At 39.7% G+C, this 22,202-nt stretch overlaps 2 protein-coding genes and 1 long non-coding RNA gene across 6 annotated transcripts in view; all 3 read left to right on the top strand.

Annotated features, from left to right (window-relative positions):
* Window positions 1-22,202, top strand: part of LOC127350631 (protein NLRC5-like) — a 151,624-nt gene that overhangs the window by 108,910 nt on the left and 20,512 nt on the right. The window contains exon 12 of the mRNA XM_051377445.1: window positions 18,252-18,425. Coding sequence (XP_051233405.1) covers window positions 18,252-18,425 — 174 coding nt within the window. The remainder of the gene's footprint in view (window positions 1-18,251; window positions 18,426-22,202) is intronic.
* Window positions 38-843, top strand: LOC127349787 (uncharacterized). 4 transcript variants are annotated; one of them, XR_007880404.1, is made up of 3 exons: window positions 41-129; window positions 335-389; window positions 737-843. It is a non-coding gene; the product is annotated as an uncharacterized LOC127349787 (long non-coding RNA). The 4 variants fall into 4 exon arrangements; XR_007880403.1 differs by having other exon boundaries at window positions 53-184; XR_007880405.1 differs by lacking the exon at window positions 335-389 and having other exon boundaries at window positions 38-129.
* On the top strand, window positions 6,731-14,278 carry LOC127349737 (protein NLRC3-like). Its single transcript, XM_051375600.1, has 4 exons — window positions 6,731-7,085; window positions 8,904-9,023; window positions 10,293-10,528; window positions 12,429-14,278. Exons 1-4 carry the CDS (start codon window positions 7,018-7,020, stop codon window positions 14,276-14,278), a joined length of 2,274 nt encoding a protein of 757 aa, XP_051231560.1. The 5' UTR covers window positions 6,731-7,017.

The following is a 22,202-nucleotide window of genomic DNA, read 5'->3' as shown; positions in this document are numbered from 1 at the left end:
TAGTTAATGACATTTATTTCCTCATTTTAATAAAAAAATTTGTGTGTGTGTGTGTGTCCAACTCTTCCTCACAGGTTAGTTAATGACAGACAGTCAGTGAGTGTGTCTGTGTCCAACTCTTCCTCACAGGTTAGTTAATGACAGACAGTCAGTGAGTGTGTGTGTGTCCAACTCTTCCTCACAGGTTAGTTAATGACAGACAGTCAGTGAGTGTGTCTTTTTTCCTCCAAGTTTTTTTAATGACAGACAGTCAGTGAGTTGTGTCCAACTCTTCCTCACAGGTTAGTTAATGACAGACAGTCAGTGAGTGTGTTGTGTCAACTCTTCCTCTCAGGTTAGTTAATGACAGACAGTCAGTGAGTGTGTCTGTGTCCAACTCTTCCTCACAGGTTAGTTAATGACAGACAGCAGTGAGTGTGTCTGTGTCCAACTCTTCCTCACAGTTAGTTACTGACAGACAGTCAGTGAGTGTGTGTGTGTCCAACTCTTCCTCACAGGTTAGTTAATGACAGACAGACAGTCAGTGAGTGTGTGTGTGTCCAACTCTTCCTCACAGGTTAGTTAATGATGATAGCATGAGTCAACTCTTCCTCACAGGTTAGTTATGACAGACAGGTATTGTGTCTGTACTCTTCCTCAAGGTTAGTAATGACACAGACAGATGTGTGTGTACCTTCCTCACAGGTTAGTTGCCAGACAGTCGGTGGTGTGTTTTTTTTCCACCTCTTCCTCACAGGTTAGTTAATGATGTTACTGAGTCAATGTGAGCAGATTGTGTCTGTAGACTGAAGAGAATCAGAGTCTCACTGATGGTGGAAATAAAGGTTTTACTTCCTTAAAACAGCCGTTTTTTGAATGGAGTTTGGTGTGACAGTGTGGAGCAGAGGGGATTTGAACTTTAATAATTCCCATAAACTGAGCTGACCTACCTTCTAATAATGAACCTTGGAAACAGCAGACAGTAACAGGAAGTGGAGATAAACCCTCTTGTTTTTCTGTGTCTGTGGTCTCGTAGTAAAAGGTGGATGAATGAACAACAAACAGTAGTTTACAGTAACATCACATTGGACAGACTGAAGGACAGAAACAGGGACAGACGGCAGAAATATGAGCTTCAGTAAGGAAGTTGTATCTGTCACTCATCAATAACTGACCTCAGAATTTACATTTAGGTATTTTTTAACGTTATTACAACATACAAACTTCTTCTAACAATATTTATATAATGTTGGGCAGTGAGGTATTAGTAGTAACAGTGTTGGTTTCAGGTAACTGAGGTACAAAACCAGGACACAGAAAAAAGCTAATTGTAATCGATTACAGTTACAGGAAAAGGACCTAATCATATTACTGTTACATTTAGTAAAACTGGGGATTATTTACAGGATTACCGTATATAAAATACATCAGTTTTTCTTTAAAAATACTACTGAGCAGAAGAAACATTGTTCTGTAACTGTAAAAGTTAAGTTTCTTTGTCATAAGATAAACAGTTTAATTAAAAGAAAAGTTTCTTGTTTTACCATTATAAATTATATGTGGTTATCATGTGACAAATGTCTCGTTATAACAAGAAACTTTTCAGGTTATTGTTGTGCAAAGTTGGACCCAAATGCAGTCACAGACTCAGGAGAAAGGTGAATTAAAAGACGAGAGATGTAGCCCTGAGGCACAAGAGACTCGGTTAGGGAGGAGTTTAATCTGGGAAACTACTAACAAAACTGGAATCTCTAAGACAAACAAAGGCTACACGTCCACAGCAGAACTGGAGTGGAAACACTGCTGAGGTGATAAGGCAGGTGAGCAGACACACAGACAGACATAGAGAGACAGACAGGAGACACAGTTGAGTAACAGTACAGCCATGTGGCCATAAGAGTTATATTCTGATACTGATCCATGTTTCTTCTGGTGTGGCAGAACAGACTTTTTGTTTTAAAGATATTTTTAAAGCTTTTTTATGCCTTTATGTTGATAGGATAGGTGAAGCTATAGACAGGAAGGGACAGAGAGAGAGAGAGAGAGAGAGAGAGAGAGAGAGAGAGAGAGAGAGAGAGAGAGTCAGACATTATCGAATGTTGGGGAAAAAAACCTTTATTAAGATATTTGAAGTTAAAACATTATTATAGCCCAGTAGCAGTGTTAGTAACGCATTATAAAGCAACACGTTACTGTAATTAGTAACTAGTGATTTGTTAAACCCAGTTCGAGGGTTGTGGTGTGATCGCCTGCAGTGAAGCTGTTTCTGAAGGATTTTATTGTTGTTGTTTTACACAATAAAGGATAAAACAATACTTGTAAACACGGACAAACTGGAGCTCTGACAGGGACCTCGTGGCTTCAAACACTATGAATTAGAAGCAGGTCTCCTTTAGAGGCCTGGTTGCAGGTTTTTAACAAATAAAGGCAGGTCTCCATTAGAGGCCTGGTGTGGATTTTATTGAAGTTCTTTAAACATATAAAACCTTTTAAAACTGTTTAGATCACTGACTTTTATAAGGACGCGTCATTAGATCAATTAGATCCTCCACAGTTCAACCCTTCAGTTCATTTTACTGAAACTATGAACACCAAAGTGTCGAATGATCAAATTAATGATTTGTAGAAGTAATATTTATACTGGTTTAAATTAACAGTTTGATCTTTAAAGGCCAGTTTCAAAATAAAAGCAGGTTGAGTTCAGTGACTGAAGCCAATACAAACCAAAAGTTGTTAACTGGACTTTAAAAAAATAAAATGTTTAATGTTACTACCGGAAGTAGTTGTGGTATAAAGAAGTATAAAATGGAAATTCTCAAGTAAAGTAAAATTCCCTCAAAATTGTATTTAAGTACAGTTGTGGAGTAAATGTATTTCTACCAGCAGTGTCTGATTTTAACTAAATAAATATTCAGAAACAAGTTGCTGCTTTATGTCTCCACTCCACAAGTTTAAAGAAAATGTACTTGTTACTGCATTAGGATACTTTTATTCTGACAGCATATAGTATCTAATAATTTAAATTTATATATTGCCCAGTGACACATTCATCCATCCAGCGTCAGTTACAGTCAGCTCCATATTGACCAGATACCCGTTTAAAGAGAACATTTTCGCTCTTTGAACAAACATTTATTTTATTGTAATGACTCCCAATCTTTGAATATCAGAGACAGTTTATGAGGCGTTCTTCCTCTGCAGCGTCATCCTGATGGTATTTGCACAGCTGGATCGGCTGCCAGCGGCTCTTCTGAGGGGCTTTTGTTCTCTTGCATTCACAGAAAATCTGAGAAAAGTCCATCAGAGTTTCATTGTAACTGGAGCACTTTAAAGACGTCAGTGATAGAAGTCAGTGGGTTAAAAATGTTAAAAAAAACACCCATATTGTGCATTTCTAATGAAATGAAATGTCATGAAAATACAGTGTGAGCATGCAAATGTGTCAGTTTATAGGTTGTAACAATAAAATGACAAACATATTGTGGAGGGAAAAAAAGGAAGTTTAATCTGTTATTATGCATAAAAATAAACTAATACATGAACATTTAAACTACAGTCAGAAGTCTGTACCAACCAGTCCTTGTATGAACCTTTTGTTTTACTAACTTTTAAACTAATATCTGCACTTTCTACTTATATCCTTGTACATATGCACATTACTCTGCACTTTACTGCTGTTTGCACTTCTGGTTAGAAGCTGAACTGTATTTCATTGTCTTAGTAGTTGTACTTTGTGCAACAACAATAAAGTTGAATCTAATCTAATAAACACCAACGTAACGCTTTACTTTTATTCTGTGTTTGGTCTAACAATGGTTAGAATGGAAACTATGATAGTAAATTGATCTGTTATGGCCACATTTTAGACTAAGTGGCTTACGTTCAGTGAAAAAAAAAATAAAACACTGTATTACCTTCTAATGCCACCTTTAGATATTTCTATTTAATGCTTTATTAATGTGGCACATTAAAGAAGGTTGCATTTGATCCTTTGTTCCTGTATTTTCGATGTTTTCACAACCAACTTATTGATTATAAGTTTTAAAGTTTTGTCAACCTTCCAGTATATTGTGTATCACCTCCACTGTACATGAAGTCAACTGTTACTGTTATTTCTACACCATACAGACGTTCAGTCGTACCGGCAAGAACTTTTACCCCTGACACAAGTGAAAAGCCTTTTTCCCAATTTTAGGTCGTTCTGCTGATGTTTGTTCAAGTGTTCGTTTTTAATATCAGTTTGGTTTTAATTTGTTATTTGAAGATATAAAATGAGACTTTCACGTCATGAGTGAGTCCTGCTCACCATTGAGTCTGCTGGGCGTATGGACCGGACCCCGATCACTACTGCGCAGACTCTGAACCGTTCAGTCCAAACAGGAACTGCAGTTTAACTTGTATTGCTTCCAACTTGTAAGTGATTGTGATCCTTTTTTCTCCAATAATCCATTGATTGATTGATTGATCTGAAAATAGGGAGAAATAGTGTCACAATTACCCAGAGTTCACAGTGACACCTTCACAAACAGCCCAAAGCAGTGATTTCTTTTTTGTCAATAGACTAATTGATTAATAGACTGATGGTTCCAGCTGTACTTGTGTAAAATGTTGGGTAGTTTGATTTTAAGATAAACGTAGTGGAGTAAAAACAACAACATTAGGGACCTGACTAATACCTGTAAGTGAGTGACAGGCCTTAATACGTAGCATTGTGTGGAGGACTCTGACTAAAACCTGACATGGGGTCCAAACTAATACCTGGAAATGAACAGGAGGTTGTTTGGGGGCTGCAACTAATATCTGAATAAGACTAGATCTTAACTAATAACTGGAGACTGGAGGTCCAGGATGGTTCCAGCTTGTACATGAAACCAGAAAGTATCTCTGAATAAAAATAATTTTGAGGATGTAATTTTCCTGATTTGACGTGATCACATGTTTAATCTGCTTCTGGTCTGTTTCTCATGTTTGGCTGCAGGTTGCTTCTCTTCTTTCTTCTTTCAGCTCTTCAGGATTGAAACCAGTGAAGCTCTGAAACAGTCACTGTCTCCCCCTGGTGGCTCCACCATCAGACTACAACAAAGATTTATTTCTTACTTCTTTCTTTCTTGAGGTTTGGTGATTTTAACATCTGTGGGTCAGTTTTCTCCTCAGTAATAATTACAGTTGACTCCAGTTCTGATTCTGCTTGTTGATGATTCTGGTTCTGATCAAATCCTCTGATTCTTCTCTTATTATTGGAGTCAGAAACTGAAGCACATTCAGGCTGCCATAATAAGTCACTGATGATAAATGAGGCATTGGATGAATGAATGAAAATAAGTTTGTTAGTTCAGTTTATTGAGCTTTCAGCATTATCACAGGTTCATAAAGACAATTGTACAGAAGCCCTGAAAGACAAGTGGATTCTTTTATTTATTGTGGTCATTGTTTTAAGTTTTAAATTTGTTTATCAGTGAAGTTTGCTTGTTAGTACGGTATAAATAAATGCAGCATTTGTGTGTTTTTAGCTACACTGATCTATGTGAGCACCACACACACACACACACACAGAAACACACACACACACACACACACACACACACACACACACACACACACACACACACACAGATAAGGTGATTTCCTGTAAATGGAGAGGGGAGGAGCAACACTGAGCAGGTGATCCAGGTACATGAGAACAGGAAGGGAACCTGAAAGTGAAAGTGTTCAGTCAGACTCCATTTTGAGTGGACAGAGCAGAAGATAAGGTAAATTAATCCTTTATTATCCCACAACAGCAGAGGGGTAAATATTTAATTTACATATTAAAAAAGTCTGGTTTGTTTTATTATATTTTTTTGTGTGTCTGTACAAACTTGTTGTTCCTGTTTCTGTGCTCTGAGCTCACAGTCAGTGTTACTGTTTGACTCTCAGACTGACTTCAGATCAGAAGATGAGTGTTTGTGTGGAGGAAGAGGAGGACAGAGCAGAGCCTCCAGTGTCCAGCTGTCTGTCTATGAAGAGTGACACGGCCAAATTTGACTCTAAACTTCATAAAGAACCTGGCCCTCAGACTTCAAAAAATTTTTACTTAAACGTAATGAAGATGAAAGACTAAATGTTCTGTTAAGACTTATATTAATACAGAGCTTTTCAGATCTGTTTCAACTAAGTAAAGTTCTTAACTGGGTTCTAAGCCACAAACTACTGATGTACTTGTGTCACAAATTTCATTCAATAGGATAACTGATAATTTCACATATATGGTATTTTCAAGTTTTGTAATATTTTTAAACACACTTAACACCATATTGCAACATGATACATAAATATTTACTTCTTATTTTTGGCCTTTAAGGTTTTGGCATTATTAGCTGATACGTTATTGCATGGTGGGAAGTTGATTAGTCAGAGGAAAAAAAACTTTTTTTAAAAAAAAAAAAAAAAAAAAGAAAGGGAGGGGGGGGGTAGAAAAATTTTTGAGAAAAAATTTAAAAAGGGGAAAAGGGAGGATTTAAAAAAAAAAAAAAGTTTTTTTTTTGGGGGGGGGGGGGGAGGGGGGGGGGGGGGGGGGGGGGGGGGGGGTTTTTTCCCCAGTAGTAGAGGGCTGATTATTTACTGATTACAGAGCCCTGTGTTTGTGTAACAATATTTATGTCAGGCTAACTTAGAAACACTTCCTGTGACTAGCTTACTTCAAAATAAAAGTCATCTTGTGGTTTGCCAGTTAAAGGCTTTTAATGTGAAGCTGCAGCAGTAGGAAATGTTCAGTGTTTGTTAGCAGTAACAGTAATAGTTTGTACCATCTTTCTCTTAGTATCTGTGACTGTCAGTCAAATAGAAAAGCTGTAATCTAATCTAAGAGGACTAATACAAACTGTTAAACCTCCTAATAATCTACAGTAGCAGCAGTTTGTGTATTTAGAGCTTCCTGAATGACTTTGTCATCTGAGAATTTATCAAGGATTCAGGCCATATGAATATAAACATGTTGGTGTTTGCAGAGTTCAGTCCAACAGACAGAGAGCAGAGTCTCCAGTGTCCAGCTGTCTGTCTATGAAGAGTGACCAGTCCAATGATCCACCTCTAGACTTCAGTAAAGAACCTGGACCGTCAGACTCACAGTAAGAGGCATTTCTTTCTCCTACAGTCCACAGTAGTCTGGGTTTTATAGCCACTAACTCGTGATTGTATTTTTTGGAACAGAACACCTGAGAATGTAACTTTCAGTATTAACACTTCTTTTTTTTTAACAATATCTTTATTGATTTCTTTCAGATACATTGACATAACGCAGTGTTTGTGACAGGGAAAGTACAGAGATTGTCAAAGCCCTCCCTATCCCTCCCCAGCTAGTCTATCACTTATCCCACAAAAAAATAAACAAAATAAAATAAAATAAAAAAAAAAAAAAAGATAAATAATAATAAAATAAAAATAATAATAATAATAAAAAAATAAAAACTTAAATTAAATTAAAGCAGAGGTTTACAGTACATAGGCAGTAGCAGACAAGACATCAACGGTGGAGTACAGTCTTTTCATCAAATACATCATGTTGGGAAAAGTTATCTGATACCTGTTGCTGTTACACCATTAGTGGTCTTTGCCCAGCCGACCATGTGATGTTTTCTAATTACCCCTTAAAGCCACTCCAACATTTGTCAAAAAGATGGGGCTTTTTTTTAAGTTGAACATGATCTTTTCAGAGGCCATACATGAAGCAGTTTATTTCAGCCACATAGAGACAGTAGAAGGGTCCTCACTCTCCATGATATAGCTATGCATTTGTTTCCAGCAATCGGAGCTAGTTTGATAAAGCGTATATTTTATTTTCCTCCTGTTAATAGGCAGGGCTGATGAGTCTCCTAACAAAAGCAATCTTGGTGAGTGAGGGATCTCAGCTCCTGTGATCTTGTTTAGTGCATCCAAAATATAGGCCCAATATTGTCCCAATTTTGTACAAGTCCAAAACATATGGATGAGGCTTCCTGTTTCTGTCTTACATCTAGGACACAGCTCTGAGATCAGAATTAACACTTTAACACACAGCTGTTTATACTCACAAAGCTTTCATGCACAGTGCAGCCATTGTAAACTCTCTCCGCTGTCTGCTGAGCTCTTTGTGTGTGAGAGCAGAGGAAGCCCTACCCACTGCAGAGTTTCACCATGTGCTCCGAGGAGAGACAGCTGTAGAGATCAAACACAGCCACTTTCAACACGCCACTGCAAGTGCAACAAAAGCCCCAAAAACAAAAAGCCAATAAGAGTTATTCATTACTGTAAATCGTTCAAAAGATGTAGAGACGACAGAAATAAAGAGGACTGACAGGTAAAGGCTGCACTGAAGCACCAAACACTGGAGAGAGAAACTCCCTCCAGACAACGACAAGACCAAAGAGATTTGTTGTTTAGATGCAAGTTTTTTTTCTTGGTGCAATGCAGAGCTGTTAAGTAGTTAAGCATAAACACTAGATGGATTTTAATAACTTTAATGCACTTGAAATGTGCACTCTGCAACTGTATTATCTTAAAATTAAAAAAACAAAGAATATAAAAGTATGGGATTGTTACTTAGTATAGGCAGATACTCAATATTAAATGACTCGGATCAGATCGGGGATTAGAAAAACTTGATCGGAGCATCCCTGTATTCAAATAATTGTGCAGCCTTAATCTTGCCATATTTTGTGTTTGTATATTTAATATTTTACTAATATTTTACAGTGTAGAAGTTGTAGTCTTTATAGTATTTGCTGAATTTGTGACAAAGAGAAATAGTTTGTCCAATAATTCTCTTATTATCTGTGACAGCTGTCAGTCAAATAGAAAAGCTGTAATCTAATCTAAGAGGACTGATACAGTTTGTGTATTAAGAGCTTCCTGAATGACTTTGTCATCTGAATCAGGCAATATGAATATAAACATGTTGGTGTTTGCAGAGTTCAGTCCAACAGACAGAGAGCAGAGTCTCCAGTGTCCAGCTGTCTGTCTATGAAGAGTGACCGGTCCAAACATCAACCTCTAGACTTCAGTAAAGAACCTGGACCGTCAGACTCACAGTAAGAGGCATTTCTTTCTCCTACAGTCCACAGTAGTCTGGGTTTTATAGCCATTAACTCGTGATTGTATTTTTGGAACAAAACACCTGAGAACGTAACTTTCAGAATTAACACTTCTTTTTTTTTTAACAATATCTTTATTGATTTCTTTCAGATACATTGACATAACGCAGTGTTTGTGACAGGGAAAGTACAGAGATTGTCAAAGCCCTCCCTATCCCTCCCCAGCTAGTCTATCACTTATCCCACAAAAAAATAAACAAAATAAAATAAAATAAAAAAAAAAAAAAAAAGATAAATAATAATAAAATAATGTCTGTCTATGAAGAGTGACCGGTCCAATCATCCACCTCTAAACTTCAGTAAAGAACCTGGACCCTCAGACTCACAGTAAGAGACTGTTTTTACTGTAAACTGACCTGATCAAACTAAGATGGTTCTTAATCTGGGTTCTATAGCCACAAACTACTGATTGTATTTGTGTAACTAATTTTACTAAAAACTAAAAACTCCATTAGTTGTGTGTGAAGGTTGACCCATTTATCACCATGTCAGATTTCAAGTTCATAAACAAAACTTAATGCATCATATGAAGCAAATGTAATTATAATAATGTATATGTATATAATTTAATGTATATATTATATTCAACTACTACTAAAAATTTCAGTGAATAGATGATACAGTCCTGGTGTGGAGATAAAATGAATAAGTCAAAAGACTTCATCTGTTCAAATGTTTTATTCAGGATGAGGGACAGAGCAGAGTATTGTAGAAAGAAAGAAAAAAATATATTATAACATATTATACAATACAATAAAAATACATTGGTATTTGTGACTCTACTACACTGATATATTGGCTTGTATAGTGCTGTAAAGTCAGATTATACCACTGTTACATGCTGTGTGTCTGACACTGTTGATCTACCACAGTTTATTAAACCAATTCTAACCTCAGTCCAAACTTAACCAACTGAAGCTAATCTGCCCAAAGAGACTGTAAAACACTGAAGGACATAATCAGCTCTCTTTAATGGAGGAATTTTACTGTGAAATAGTTCCCTGAAGTGTTGAGTTTGTATTAATAACAAATTACAGGCAGATCACTAAATGTGAAAATAAAAGGAATCATTTTAATGACAGACTGAAAGCTGAATTCAAACAGAAAACTAACGAGACTTTTGCTGTTCTCTGTGACCATCTGAGCTTCTACACACAGTCAGTGGACACAGTCAATCAGTTTACTAATAAAGAAATGTCTCCACAGAGAGAGGAAGAGCAGTCTTGTTCCTGTGGACGAGCAGCCGTCCTGCTGTGTTTTGTGTCAGGACGTCCTGAAGGATCCAGTCTCTACCAGCTGTGGACACTGGTTCTGCAGACAGTGCATCACCTCATACTGGGACCAGTCTGATTCACCAGGAGACTCCTCCTGTCCCCAGTGTGGAGGAAGATCCAGAACAAGAGCTGGACTGCAGACAGACAGTCAGACCAGCACTGTACAAAGTAAGACTGTATACCTGTCTGCTGATTCAATTCAATTCAATTCAATTTTATTTGTATAGCGCCAATTCATAACAGAAGTTATCTCAGGACACTTTTCAAATAGAGCAGGTCTAGACCGAACTATTTAACATTAATTAAACTGATGAACTGATGTCACTACTCGTTTTAATACAGTTGTGGTGTCGTACAGCACAGCCATTTAAGATCTTTATGAATTTCTTTACGTTTAAAGTCCAACTGAAATTTAACTGATGTTTTTTTCCATCCACAAACACACCTACTCTGGTCTGTGTCTCTCTCACACACTGGCTGACCCCATTCTAACTCTTTCTGTTTCTCCCTCTCTGTATGTGTCACTGTTGACTTTCCTCAGCAGTATAAAGTTTCATAAAGTCGCCCAAAAACACAACTCGTGTTTGGGATTTTTCACCTGTGATTCTGTTTTTTAAAAAGCAGGTGAGCTGTGTGTGGAGGAGGCTTGTTGTTAATGACATAGTTCATCAAAACGATGGAAACCAAAGTAGTACTGAATGACATCAGCACCAGCTGGTGTGTTTGCTGCTGTTCACTGTTAGTTTTCCTGGTCTGTGCCTGTAACATATCAACTGTGTTGGAGAGCGTCTGTCTGTGTGTCTCTGCAGTGTGACTGTCAGTAGACTGTACAGGAGGTACAGAGTGAGGGGAGACTGTCCTCTAGTTAGTCTATCACAGATATTTACTGGGACTGAGATATTGGTTTGGAAACACTGGTTCAACCTAAAAGGAATACATTTATATTTAATATATTTTACATCCGTGGCTCACAGCAGACAGGTTGAGAAGAGAAAGTGAAGATAAATCCACTTTTCAATCCCAGAAGTTTAAAAATAAACTCTGAGCTCTCCTCTTGCCAGTAAACGTCTCCAGATCAGAGCAGAATCTGGTGTGACTGCGGGTGTTTATTCCTCCAGAAGCTCCGGCTCTCTTCTGCAGAGCTATCTGTGGGCCAACAGCAAGTTCAATATTTTCAACTCTTTATATTGACTTTATATTTAATCTACTCTCACAAATAATTTGATTTGCCTTGGTGGGAACGCACCATAACAGACAGAAAGCAGCCTGAGACACAACAATTAGCTTTCCTGCTAATGTCTCCTTCTTCTCTAACGTACAAACACAGAGTTTCCCATTCCTTACCTAGACTATGGCTACCTGCCACTGTCTGATTTCTCCTGCCAGTTTCATAATGAGAAATATTTTAACTTTCTCTCTAATATTGTGTTTTGTGCCATTGCTTCAGCAAAGAATCTCTTAACTCCCAGTACAAATATCTTTGATCAGTTAACTTGTGGACAGTTTCCCTCGCTCTCCCTCGCTCTCCTCCTCCTCACACTGGTCTGCAGAGACACACAGAGACAGACGCTCTCTGACATGATGGATGACATTGGTACCACGTTGGTTTCAATTGTGTTAGGCTGCCTAATTAACAATGAGTCTCCTGAATACTGTGTTTTTTGGCCTACTTTATGAAACTTACTGCTAAAGAAAATCAACAGAGACACAAACAGGGAGAGAGAAACAGAAAGGGTTGGGGGTGTGTGTGAGAGACTCAGATCAGATTGTGAATGCATGAGTGGAAAAGAAGGAAAATCAAGGCGAGTAGATTAAAGTAGTTTGAGAGTTAAGTATTGAATTAAGTAAATAAGAAAATGATAAGCTTACAAGAACGGGGTAATGTAACTTATTCTTTTAAATATTTTCAATAAATACATTTAACCCCCTCAGCCGCTGCAACAGGTAAACTGACATCCTGTAGGAAACACTGAACACGTGCAGATCATCTCGTTGAATAAGTGACCAAACAACATCTACTGAGGAAAAGCAATTAATATTGTTCATGAAAATTTTTCTTCTCTTTCAGCAGATGATGGTCTGCAGGAGGTTTTAGATGAACATAAGATCAGTCTGAAGAGGAGATGTGAACATGTGACTGAAGGAGCTGATGAACCAGGAAGTGGAACCCTCCTCAACAGGATCTACACTGAGCTCTACATCACAGAGGGACAGAGTGAAGAGGTTAATACCCAACATGAGGTGAGACAGCTTGAGACAGCTTCCAAGATGGAGAGCCTCCATGAGACTCCAATCAGGTGCCACGACATCTTTAAAGCCTTACCTGACCAACAGAGACACATCAGAGTGGTTCTGACGAACGGCGTCGCTGGCGTTGGAAAAACCTTCTCAGTGCAGAAGTTCACTCTGGACTGGGCAGAGGGTTTGGAGAACCAAGATGTCAGTCTGGTGGTTCTGCTTTCGTTCAGGGAGCTGAACCTGATCAAAGATGAGCAGTACAGTCTTCTCAGGCTGCTCCATGTTTTCCATCCAACATTACAGAAGGTCACAGCAGAGCAGCTCGACGTCTGTAAACTTTTGTTCATCTTTGACGGTCTGGATGAAAGCAGACTTTCACTGGATTTCCACAACAATGAGGTTGTGTCTGATGTCACACAGAAGTCTTCAGTCAACGTGCTGTTGACAAACCTCATCAAGGGGAATCTGCTTCCCTCGGCTCTCGTCTGGATAACTTCAAGACCTGCAGCAGCCAATCAGATCCCTCCTAAATGTTTCGACAGGGTAACAGAAGTACGAGGCTTCACTGACGCCCAGAAGGAGGAGTACTTCAGGAGGAGAGTCAGTGATGAAGATCTGTCCAACGGGATCATCTCACACATCAAGAACTCCAGGAGCCTCCACATCATGTGTCTAATCCCAGTCTTCTGCTGGATCACTGCTACAGTTCTGGACCACATGTTGACTACAGACCAGAGAGGAGAGCTGCCCAAGACCCTGACTGACATGTACTCACACTTCCTGCTGGTTCAGACAAAGAGGAAGAAGCAGAGGTATGATAAGGGACATGACACGAGTCCGCAGGAGCTGACGAAGGCTGACAGGAAGGTTCTTCTGAAGCTGGGGAGGCTGGCATTTGAACAGCTGGAGAAAGGAAACATCATGTTCTACCAAGAAGACCTGGAGAAGTGTGGTCTTGATGTCACAGAGGCCTCGGTGTACTCAGGAGTTTGTACAGAGATCTTCAAAAGAGAGAGTGTGATCTTCCAGAAAACAGTCTACTGCTTTGTTCATCTGAGCATTCAGGAGTTTCTGGCTGCAGTCTACATGTTCCACTGTTACACCAACAGGAACACAAAGGTACTGGAGGGTTTCCTGGGGAAAGACTGGAGAGACAGGGACTCAAATCCAAAGTCTGTTAAGAAAATGTTTAAGTACTTAGGAAACAACCCATCTCTGGATGTCTTTCTGAGCAAAGCCACAGAGAAATCTCTGAAAAGTAAAAATGGCCACCTGGACCTGTTTGTTCGCTTCCTTCATGGCCTCTCTCTGGAGTCCAACCAGAGACTCTTAGGAGGCCTGCTGGGTCAGACAGATAACAGTCCAGAAATCATCAAGAGAGCCATCAACAACCTGAAGGAGATGAACAGTGATGATATCTCTCCTGACAGAAGCATCAACATCTTCCACTGTCTGACGGAGATGAACGACCACTCAGTCCATCAGGAGATCCAAGAGTTCCTGAAGTCAGAGAACAGATCAAAGAAGGAACTCTCTGTGATCCACTGCTCAGCTCTGGCCTACATGCTGCAGATGTCAGAGGAGGTTCTGGATGAGTTTGACCTGCAGAAGTACAACACATCACAGGAGGGACGACGGAGACTGATTCCAGCTGTGAGGAACTGCAGAAAGGCTCTGTAAGTCCACGTTATTAACATAATACATTTAATAGTTTCGTTTTTTAGATGCAAACAATATAACATTATTATTATTAAGATAGTGTTCCACTATTGCAAACATTAAATATGTTATTTGTCTTCTGTCACAGATGTTCTTGAGCTGTTTGAAGTTATTGAACTAAGTTATTGAAGTAATTTCATTTTTGAGTTTTTTACTGTTTATGTTCCTTTGGGTGATGGAGGACTTAAGGGGTTGAGGTTTTATCACAGTAGAATTTGAACATATAGCAGTATTTTATTGTTACCTGTAAATGCAGTAAAGTTATTATTTATTGTTATTATTCCCAAAAGAGATTTCTCTTCTAGAGAATGACTTTCATACAATTATAGTTTCATTTGTAATGGTTTTATAGTGATTTCATACAGAGTTCAGAGGATAAGAGGGGACGACAAACCTCCTTGTTATAGAAAATGGACCCAAACACTAGAATTAAAGATTCTACTTTTATATTGTTTAGATAACACAAGACTAATTTTTATTAATTGTTTTTTAATTATTATATTCATTTTGTACATCAGTATAGTCTATATATCAGGGACAGCTAAAGGTTTTAAGATCCCTTTATGATACCTCCAAAGACAAAATAAAAAAAAAGATCAGTAAGTCATAAACACAAATAAAATTATTGAAATAATAAAAATGATTAATTTGCATCATAAATAGTTTTTCAATCCAACAGCCTCATTATCCTGAGGGAAGAAGCTGCTCTGTAGTCTGGTGGTATGGCAACAGAAGTTTGTTATGTTTCCAGTCAGGATACTTTCTGTCGCTCCTCTGTAGACGTTAACAAGAATTTGGCACCAGAATTTAGTTTCCTTAAGTTTCCTTAAGAAATACAGTCGCTGCTTTGCCTCTTAACCAGGGAGGAGATGTAACATGACCATGACAGGTTCTCTGTGATGTTGATTCCCAGGAACTTAAAACTGTTGCCCTGCTCCACCTCAGCCTCAGTGTCCTAAAATCAACAATCAGCTCCTTGGTTTTGCTGACGTTGAGCAGAAGGTTGTTTTCTGAGCATCGCTCTGCAAGATTGTAGATTTCTGTGTACATCTTTTAAATGAAAAAAAAATCACCTAAATGTTTTATTTGTTAAACTGTTGCATACAACTGTATAATACAAAATGTCAAATTGTTCTGTCGATAAATACATAAAGTAAACACAGTATCCTCTTTTCATCATATTGTGTAACATGTGTCCTTACAGACTTTCTAAGTGTGAACTCTCAGAGACTCACTGTGAAGTTGTGGCCTCAGCTCTGAAGTCCAACCCCTCCCATCTGAGAGAACTGGACCTGAGTGACAACAACCTGCAGGATTCAGGAGTGAAGCATCTTTCTGCTGGACTGGAGAGTCCAAACTGTAAACTGGAGACTCTGAGGTCAGTTCACTGACTGTATCTTATATGTATTTTTTTGTGTATATTCAGTTTAAATCTTTGGTTCATAAACATTCAGGTTTTGTCAGAACACAAATCTCAAATTTTCCACAGACTCACGTTGTGGTCCATCAGTCAGTGAAGATGTTGTCAGTATAGGGCTGCCCTGACCAAAGATTTTCCTTGTCAACTAGCACATTTCTGATATTAAATAATTTAAATATACTTGAACGGCTGCCTGTTAAATGCTAATATTAGAAGTGGTAAAGATAGATAGATAGATAGATAGATAGATAGATAGATAGATAGATAGATAGATAGATAGATAGATAGATAGATAGATAGATATAATTTTTTGGGCACTGGGACCAGGCAGGATGTTTTCCAGAGCACTGGCACTCTCTGGTGCTGGAAAACTCCACAGAGCTGGCTGGAACATGCCTTCAGTACTCGAGGGCTGATGCAGTCCGGTCCAGCAGCTTTCCTCTGTTTGAGCCTCTCCAGCTCTCTCCTCACTTGGCCGACTGTGATATGAAGTCCAGTCTGGGAGGTGGGGGATGTGGCAGGGTCTGTAGTGAGTGTCAGCAGTAGGTTGGGGGGTGGGGATGACGAGTTTGATACAGAGGGGTGTCTGCTGCAGGAGGTGGTAGGGGGCTGTGGGGGCTGTGAGGGCTGTGGGAGAGTCCTGGGGTTGTTGCTCAGAGGAGCAGAGGGGCTGCCAGGGGTGGAGGAGCTGAAGTTAAACCTGTTGAAGAACTGGCTCGTTGTTGATTCCCCTCAGCTGCACCCCCATCTCTCCCCTGAAAGCCGGTGATCTCTCTCATCCCACTCCATACGTCTCTGGTGTTATTGTTCTCCGGTTTGTCCTCCAGTTTTCTCCTGTATGGATCCTTACTCCCCCTGATGCTGTGTTTGAGCTCTCTTTGTACACGCTTGAGTTCTGCTCTGTCCCCTGATCTAAAGACCCTCTTCTTCTCATTGAGAGGGGCCTTCAGGTTGCTGGTTACCCACGGTTTGTTGTTTGGGTAACATCGGACCTCCTTGGAGGGGATGGAGTTGTCAGTGCAGAACCTAATGTACTCAGACACAGTTAGTAAGGCCATCAATGTGTGTGGCTCATACAGAGCATCCCAGTCGGTGGCCTCCAGCGCTCCACGCAGTGTTTCTATGGTCTCAGGAGACCATTTCCTCACTGTCCTCACTGTGACTGGTTGTTTCTGAACCACAGGCTTGTATGATGGGGAGAGCCGGACTAGGTTGTGGTCTGACCTGCCCAGTGGTGGCAGGGCAGTGGAGCAGTACGCATCTTTAACATTTGCATACAGCAGGTCCAAGGTCTTATTGTCTCTGGTGGTGCATGTAACAAACTGGTGGAAGGTTGGGAGTGTGGACGAGAGAGAAACGTGGTTGAAGTCCCCTGTGATGATGATGAAGGCCTCTGGGTGTTTCGTTTGTAGTCACAATGTGGATGACGTCACACGCTGCTTCTGCTTTCCCAGACGGAGGAATATAGACAGTGATGGTGATAACACTGGAAAATTCCCATCGCAGATAATATGGATGAAGTCCGACGGCGACAAGCTAATGTCCGGGCTGCAGACACGCTCTTTCACACAGACATGCCCGGGGTTACACCACCTGTTGTTTATGAGCACGGACAGTCCCCCTCCTTTCTTTTTGCCGGTCGCGGCGGTGTTCCTGTCGGCTCGAACCGTCTGGAAGCCGGGAATGTTAATGTTGGAGTCCGGTATCTGCTCGTGTAGCCATGTTTCCGTGAAACACAAGATACTAGACTCCCTGTACTGTGTTCCTGAAACATTGAGCCTAATAAATATTTCCCAATGTGTAAAAGACACCATGATCATATTCTGGATTATTCAATAATGAATTTACAACGACGAACTGGCACAGAGAGAATGAAGCACAGGCAATAATTAGTGAGGGGAAAACTAACACAGGTGAACACAATCAAGGCGGGGCAAACAATCAGAAATGGTGGGAAAAAGACAGGAAATAAAGTAACACACAAGAGGAGGAAAATTACAAAATAAAACAGGAAGTAACACGAGTAAAACTGATCACAAAATAAAACAAGACTAATATTTACAGGCATGATACCAGAAATGTAAAAGTCGATACCAATACCAGTGAAATTCAATAATTCTCTATACCAATTCAGTACCACAGTAAAAATGTCAAGTTCCCCCCCCCGACACCCATTTAATATCTGCTGATACTGAGTCCTGATACAATAATTGTATTTTCCTCAATAATACAGGTGAACAGCTGCACTGCATTAAGAAAGAATTGTATTTTTGTTGCACTTGCAGTGGTGTGGTGAATGTGCGGGTCTCAGACACAGAGACTGCCTTAGCTAAACTCCTGCACACACACACACACACACACACACACACACACACACACACACACACAGGAGAGAGTTGATGACGGAGCGCTGTTTCTCTAAACCTTCTTCAGCTCTGAACAGATTATTAAACACTGAATGATTTCAAGCAGGAACATTGTCTTCTAAACTCACATCTTTTATTCTTTATTCAGATTGAGTGGCTGCAGTTTGTCAGAGATCAGCTGTTCTTCTCTGGTCTCAGCTCTGAAGTCCAACCCCTCCCATCTGAGAGAGCTGGAGCTGAGTTACAACAACCTGAAGGATTCAGGAGTGAAGCTGCTGTGTGGTTTTCTGGAGAGTCCACACTGTAGACTGGAGACTCTGAGGTCAGACACCATGTTTTATTTCTGTGCTGAGATGAATGTGATGTGAAAGTTGTGCTGACAGTAAAGTGCAGACATAAGGCTGATATTATACTGATCCACACTGAGTATCTTAATGCTAAAGGCTGCTTTCTTCTTCAGTGGTTTAGTCCATTGACTGTGGCAGAGCAATGTTGAGCTCCACATTTAAAACCTTCATATAACAAGAAGAATCTACACTGAATAATTCACTCTTTATTTTCTCATTTACATTTTTTATTGAATTCTTAATAGCAGAGTATATGAGTACAGGGTTGGTCATACATTTCGGAATCTTGGCATAAACATATGACCTGTTACAGAGGAAAAATAAAACTTGAAAAATAAAGTAAGAAATATAAGGGGGAAACCAGTCTACAGAAGGACAAAGAAGCTATGCTGTATTTAGTCTCTGATTTCTTAGGCTGAGTTTTCATTAGTCCTTGTGTAGGTCCAAAAAAGATCCCAAGAGGTCATCCCATCTTCCTTGTTAGCCAACAGTTTGTGGGGCATAGACTCATAAGATGCTGTCTCCACCATTGAATTAGTCCAGTCTTTCAGATTAGGAGACGCCGTTCTCCAGTGTCTTAAGATAATTCTGGAGGCTGTGACCAAGCCCACCATAATGACAGAAAAAGTTCTTTTTGATATATTCGGTATTTGTGATCTGTCCCCTAGTAAACATACGGCAGGAGTCAGGGGAATCACTGAACCTGACCAGTTACTCAGGAAGTCCACCACTTTAACCCAAAATGGGCTCACTAATGCACATTCCCATACACAGTGAAGAAAAGTTTTACACTTCCAACACATATTATCATTCATCAATTTCATTCTATGTAATCTCACAGGGGTATGATAATATCTATGCATGATCTTATATTGTGTGAACTTCCTTCTTGCTTCCCTTACATACTTTCCACAGTCTGCTAGTACACCCAACCATTTCTCCTGTGTAAAGGTTATTCTCAGGTCTCTCTGCCATAACAATTTCACATTAGAGGACTCACCACTTACTGAATAGTTTGTTAGTCTATAAAATTGTGAGGCTGTGCAGCGTTCCTGTGGCGCTGTAGCACGTCGGGCTACAGTCGGGGTTCCCTCAGCACACAAGCAATCACACTCATCAGGATCTGTTCTTCATAAAGCCTGCTTGATTAGGATGTATAATATTGGGTAAAACTTGTTGAAGTCGTAGCACCAGCACTTTTGTCAATATTTTAAGGTCCAGATTGAGCAGGCTAATAGGTCTAAAATTTGATGGGTCTGTTATGTCTCTGTCTTTCTTTGGACTCAGAGATATTAAAGCTTCATTAAATGTTGGCAGCATGTGGCCTTTTTCAAATGCCTCCTGATACACCTTCACCAAGACTGGGGCAAGAATGTCTATGTACTTTTTATAATATTCCATAGGAAATCCATCATAACCTGGTGATTTCCCAGTGTTCATTAATGACACAGCTTTCCTTATTTCTGCTACAGTTATAGGCGACTCTAACTTCCTTGCGTGAGCGAGCTTAGGCATATTAATGTCAAAGAAGAAATAATTTATTTGGTTGTCATCGCAAGATACCGATGATGTCTACTGTTTCTTGTAATATTGTTGAAGGTTACTAATTTATTTGAGGAGTCTTTTTCTTTCACTTGTCTAGCTAATATTTTCCCAGTTTTTTCCCCACCTTCATAAAAAATTGTTTTTCATCTGTATAAGGAGTATTCTCCTTTTTTGTTAACGATTTCATGCAGCTGAAACTTAAGCTTACTAAATCCTTTTCCTTTAATTTAATTTCACCTTCTAATTCCTTGATTCTGTTTAGGCTCTCTTTTTTGTTTTGAGAAGAGCAAGCTATTAATTTCTCTCTTATATATGCTTTAGAGGCCTCCCAAACTGTTGCAATTTCCTTAGTGCTGCCAATGTTTAATTCAAAAAAAGATTTCAAATCCTCTCCCAACAATGTCCTAAAGCCTTTGTCCTGTAATAATGATGTATTTATTCTCCATCTAGTCCTCTTACCCATGTCCAATTCTGTGTCTATACATAATTCCACCGCTACATGATCTGTGATAGCAATAGTTCTTATACTGCAACTAACTACACTGTTTACTAAAGGGCTTGCAATTAAGAAAAAGTCAATTCTGGAGTGTGACTTATGACAATGAGAAAAAAACGTGTACTCCCTCTCCCGAGGGTTAGTAAGCCTCCAGACATCCACAAGCGCCATGTCATCTTTTAACATATGAATTGCTTCCCTGTCTTTAGTCATCAGTGGACCTTTAAACTGACTCTTGTCTAAAATAGGGTCCATCACTTGGTTAAAGTCTCCTGCCAGTATTATTTGCCCATCCATTTCCCCTAGAACCCTATTCACTTCATGAAAAAAGTGTGGGTGTCCCTTATTAGGTGCATAAATATTACATAATATCACCTGCATACCCTCTATTAGTGCCTGCACACATATCATTCTTCCCTCTGTATCTTTAACCTCTTTAAGCAACACAAAATGTATCCTCCTGTTAACCAAAATCATAACTCCGTTTCGTGAACTTGAGAGTGAGCTGTGAAAAACATGCCTCACCCAGCCTGTTTTGAATCTAGCCGCCTCGCCCTCATTAAGGTGGGTTTTCTGTATGTGAAATAGTGAAATGCACATTCTTCCCCTGTCACTTGAACCTCAGTGTGGCCGGGAAGGCCAGCGTGTACTTCACCTCCCGCTCCTGCAGTTTACGCTTCACCGAGGTGAAGGTTTTCCCCTTCTCCACCAACTCTTTTGTCATATCGGGGAATACAGATAGTCGGCATCCTTCCCATACGAAGCCCCGATTTTCTTTAGCTGCCATTATCACTTTGTCCCTCGCTGACTGTCTCAGGAACCGTATCAGCACCGGTCGTGGAGGCCGCTCCGGGTCCGGCATCGGTGCGAGCAACCGGTGTGCTCTCTCAATCTCAAACTCGGCATCCACCCGGAGCTCAACAATGTCCCATTGGTCCCAAAAGTGTCTTTCAGGCCTATGAGCCTCACGTTGTTCCTTTTGCTGTGATTTTCCAGGGCTTGAATGCAGTCCCACATTACATCCATCAGCTTATTTCTCTTGTCTCCATCAGTGTGTAGCCGCTCTGAGGTCTCCTCTAGGCGCTCAATGCACGTTTCTACTTCCCCCAGACTCTCTTGCATAGCCGTCACTGTCGCTTTCAACTCTTTTGTCGTCTCTTTAATAGTTGAGACGACTGTAGTAACACTCTGCAGTGTGCTGCTCATTTTAGTAATGGGCCTTCTTCTTCATGTGGAGGGCTTTTTCGAGTAGCGGCCTGTACCTTTGAAATATTTCAACGTGGCCATTTTCGCTTAATTTCGGTTATTTCAATTTTCCAAAATAGCGCCAGCTGTTTTCTCTTCGCAACGTGGGTAGTATTGTAATATAACTTGAGCCTATACTTTGGTATCATCACAAATTTACCCGTCGGAGAGCGAAGGATCCCTAATCAGCTGCCATCTTGTTCGCCGTGCCCACATGACTCCTCCTGGATAATTCACTCTTTATTTTATCTTGTATTCCCCATCATGGGTTTGAAAATAAATTATGACAATAAATAAATAATCTCTATTTCAACTATCAGACAATAATAATTATATTCAGAATTTATTTTCCAGCATTTTGCTTAAACTGACTGAATAGTTTAAACTGAAGCTGATTTGATTTTATGACTCCACTATTACTAAAAGAAATATTGTGGATGTCTTTTGTTCACATTTCCCCAAAATT

Source organism: Dicentrarchus labrax, unplaced genomic scaffold (assembly GCF_905237075.1).
Source record: "Dicentrarchus labrax unplaced genomic scaffold, dlabrax2021, whole genome shotgun sequence".
In the NCBI taxonomy this organism is placed as follows: Eukaryota; Metazoa; Chordata; class Actinopteri; family Moronidae; genus Dicentrarchus; species Dicentrarchus labrax.
The sequence above is the reverse complement of the archived record's forward strand: the minus strand, read 5'-3'. Positions and strand labels throughout refer to the sequence as shown.

What these genes read in the sequence shown, in the direction of transcription:
- LOC127349737 (XM_051375600.1), top strand. Translation starts at nt 7,018, where the DNA reads ATGAAGAGTGACCAGTCCAATGATCCACCTCTAGACTTCAGTAAAGAA. An exon ending in CCTGGACCGTCAGACTCACA is followed by an intron (nt 9,024 to 10,292) that starts GTAAGAGGCATT and finishes ATGTCTCCACAG; the next exon opens with AGAGAGGAAGAGCAGTCTTG. An exon ending in TCAGACCAGCACTGTACAAA is followed by an intron (nt 10,529 to 12,428) that starts GTAAGACTGTAT and finishes CTTCTCTTTCAG; the next exon opens with CAGATGATGGTCTGCAGGAG.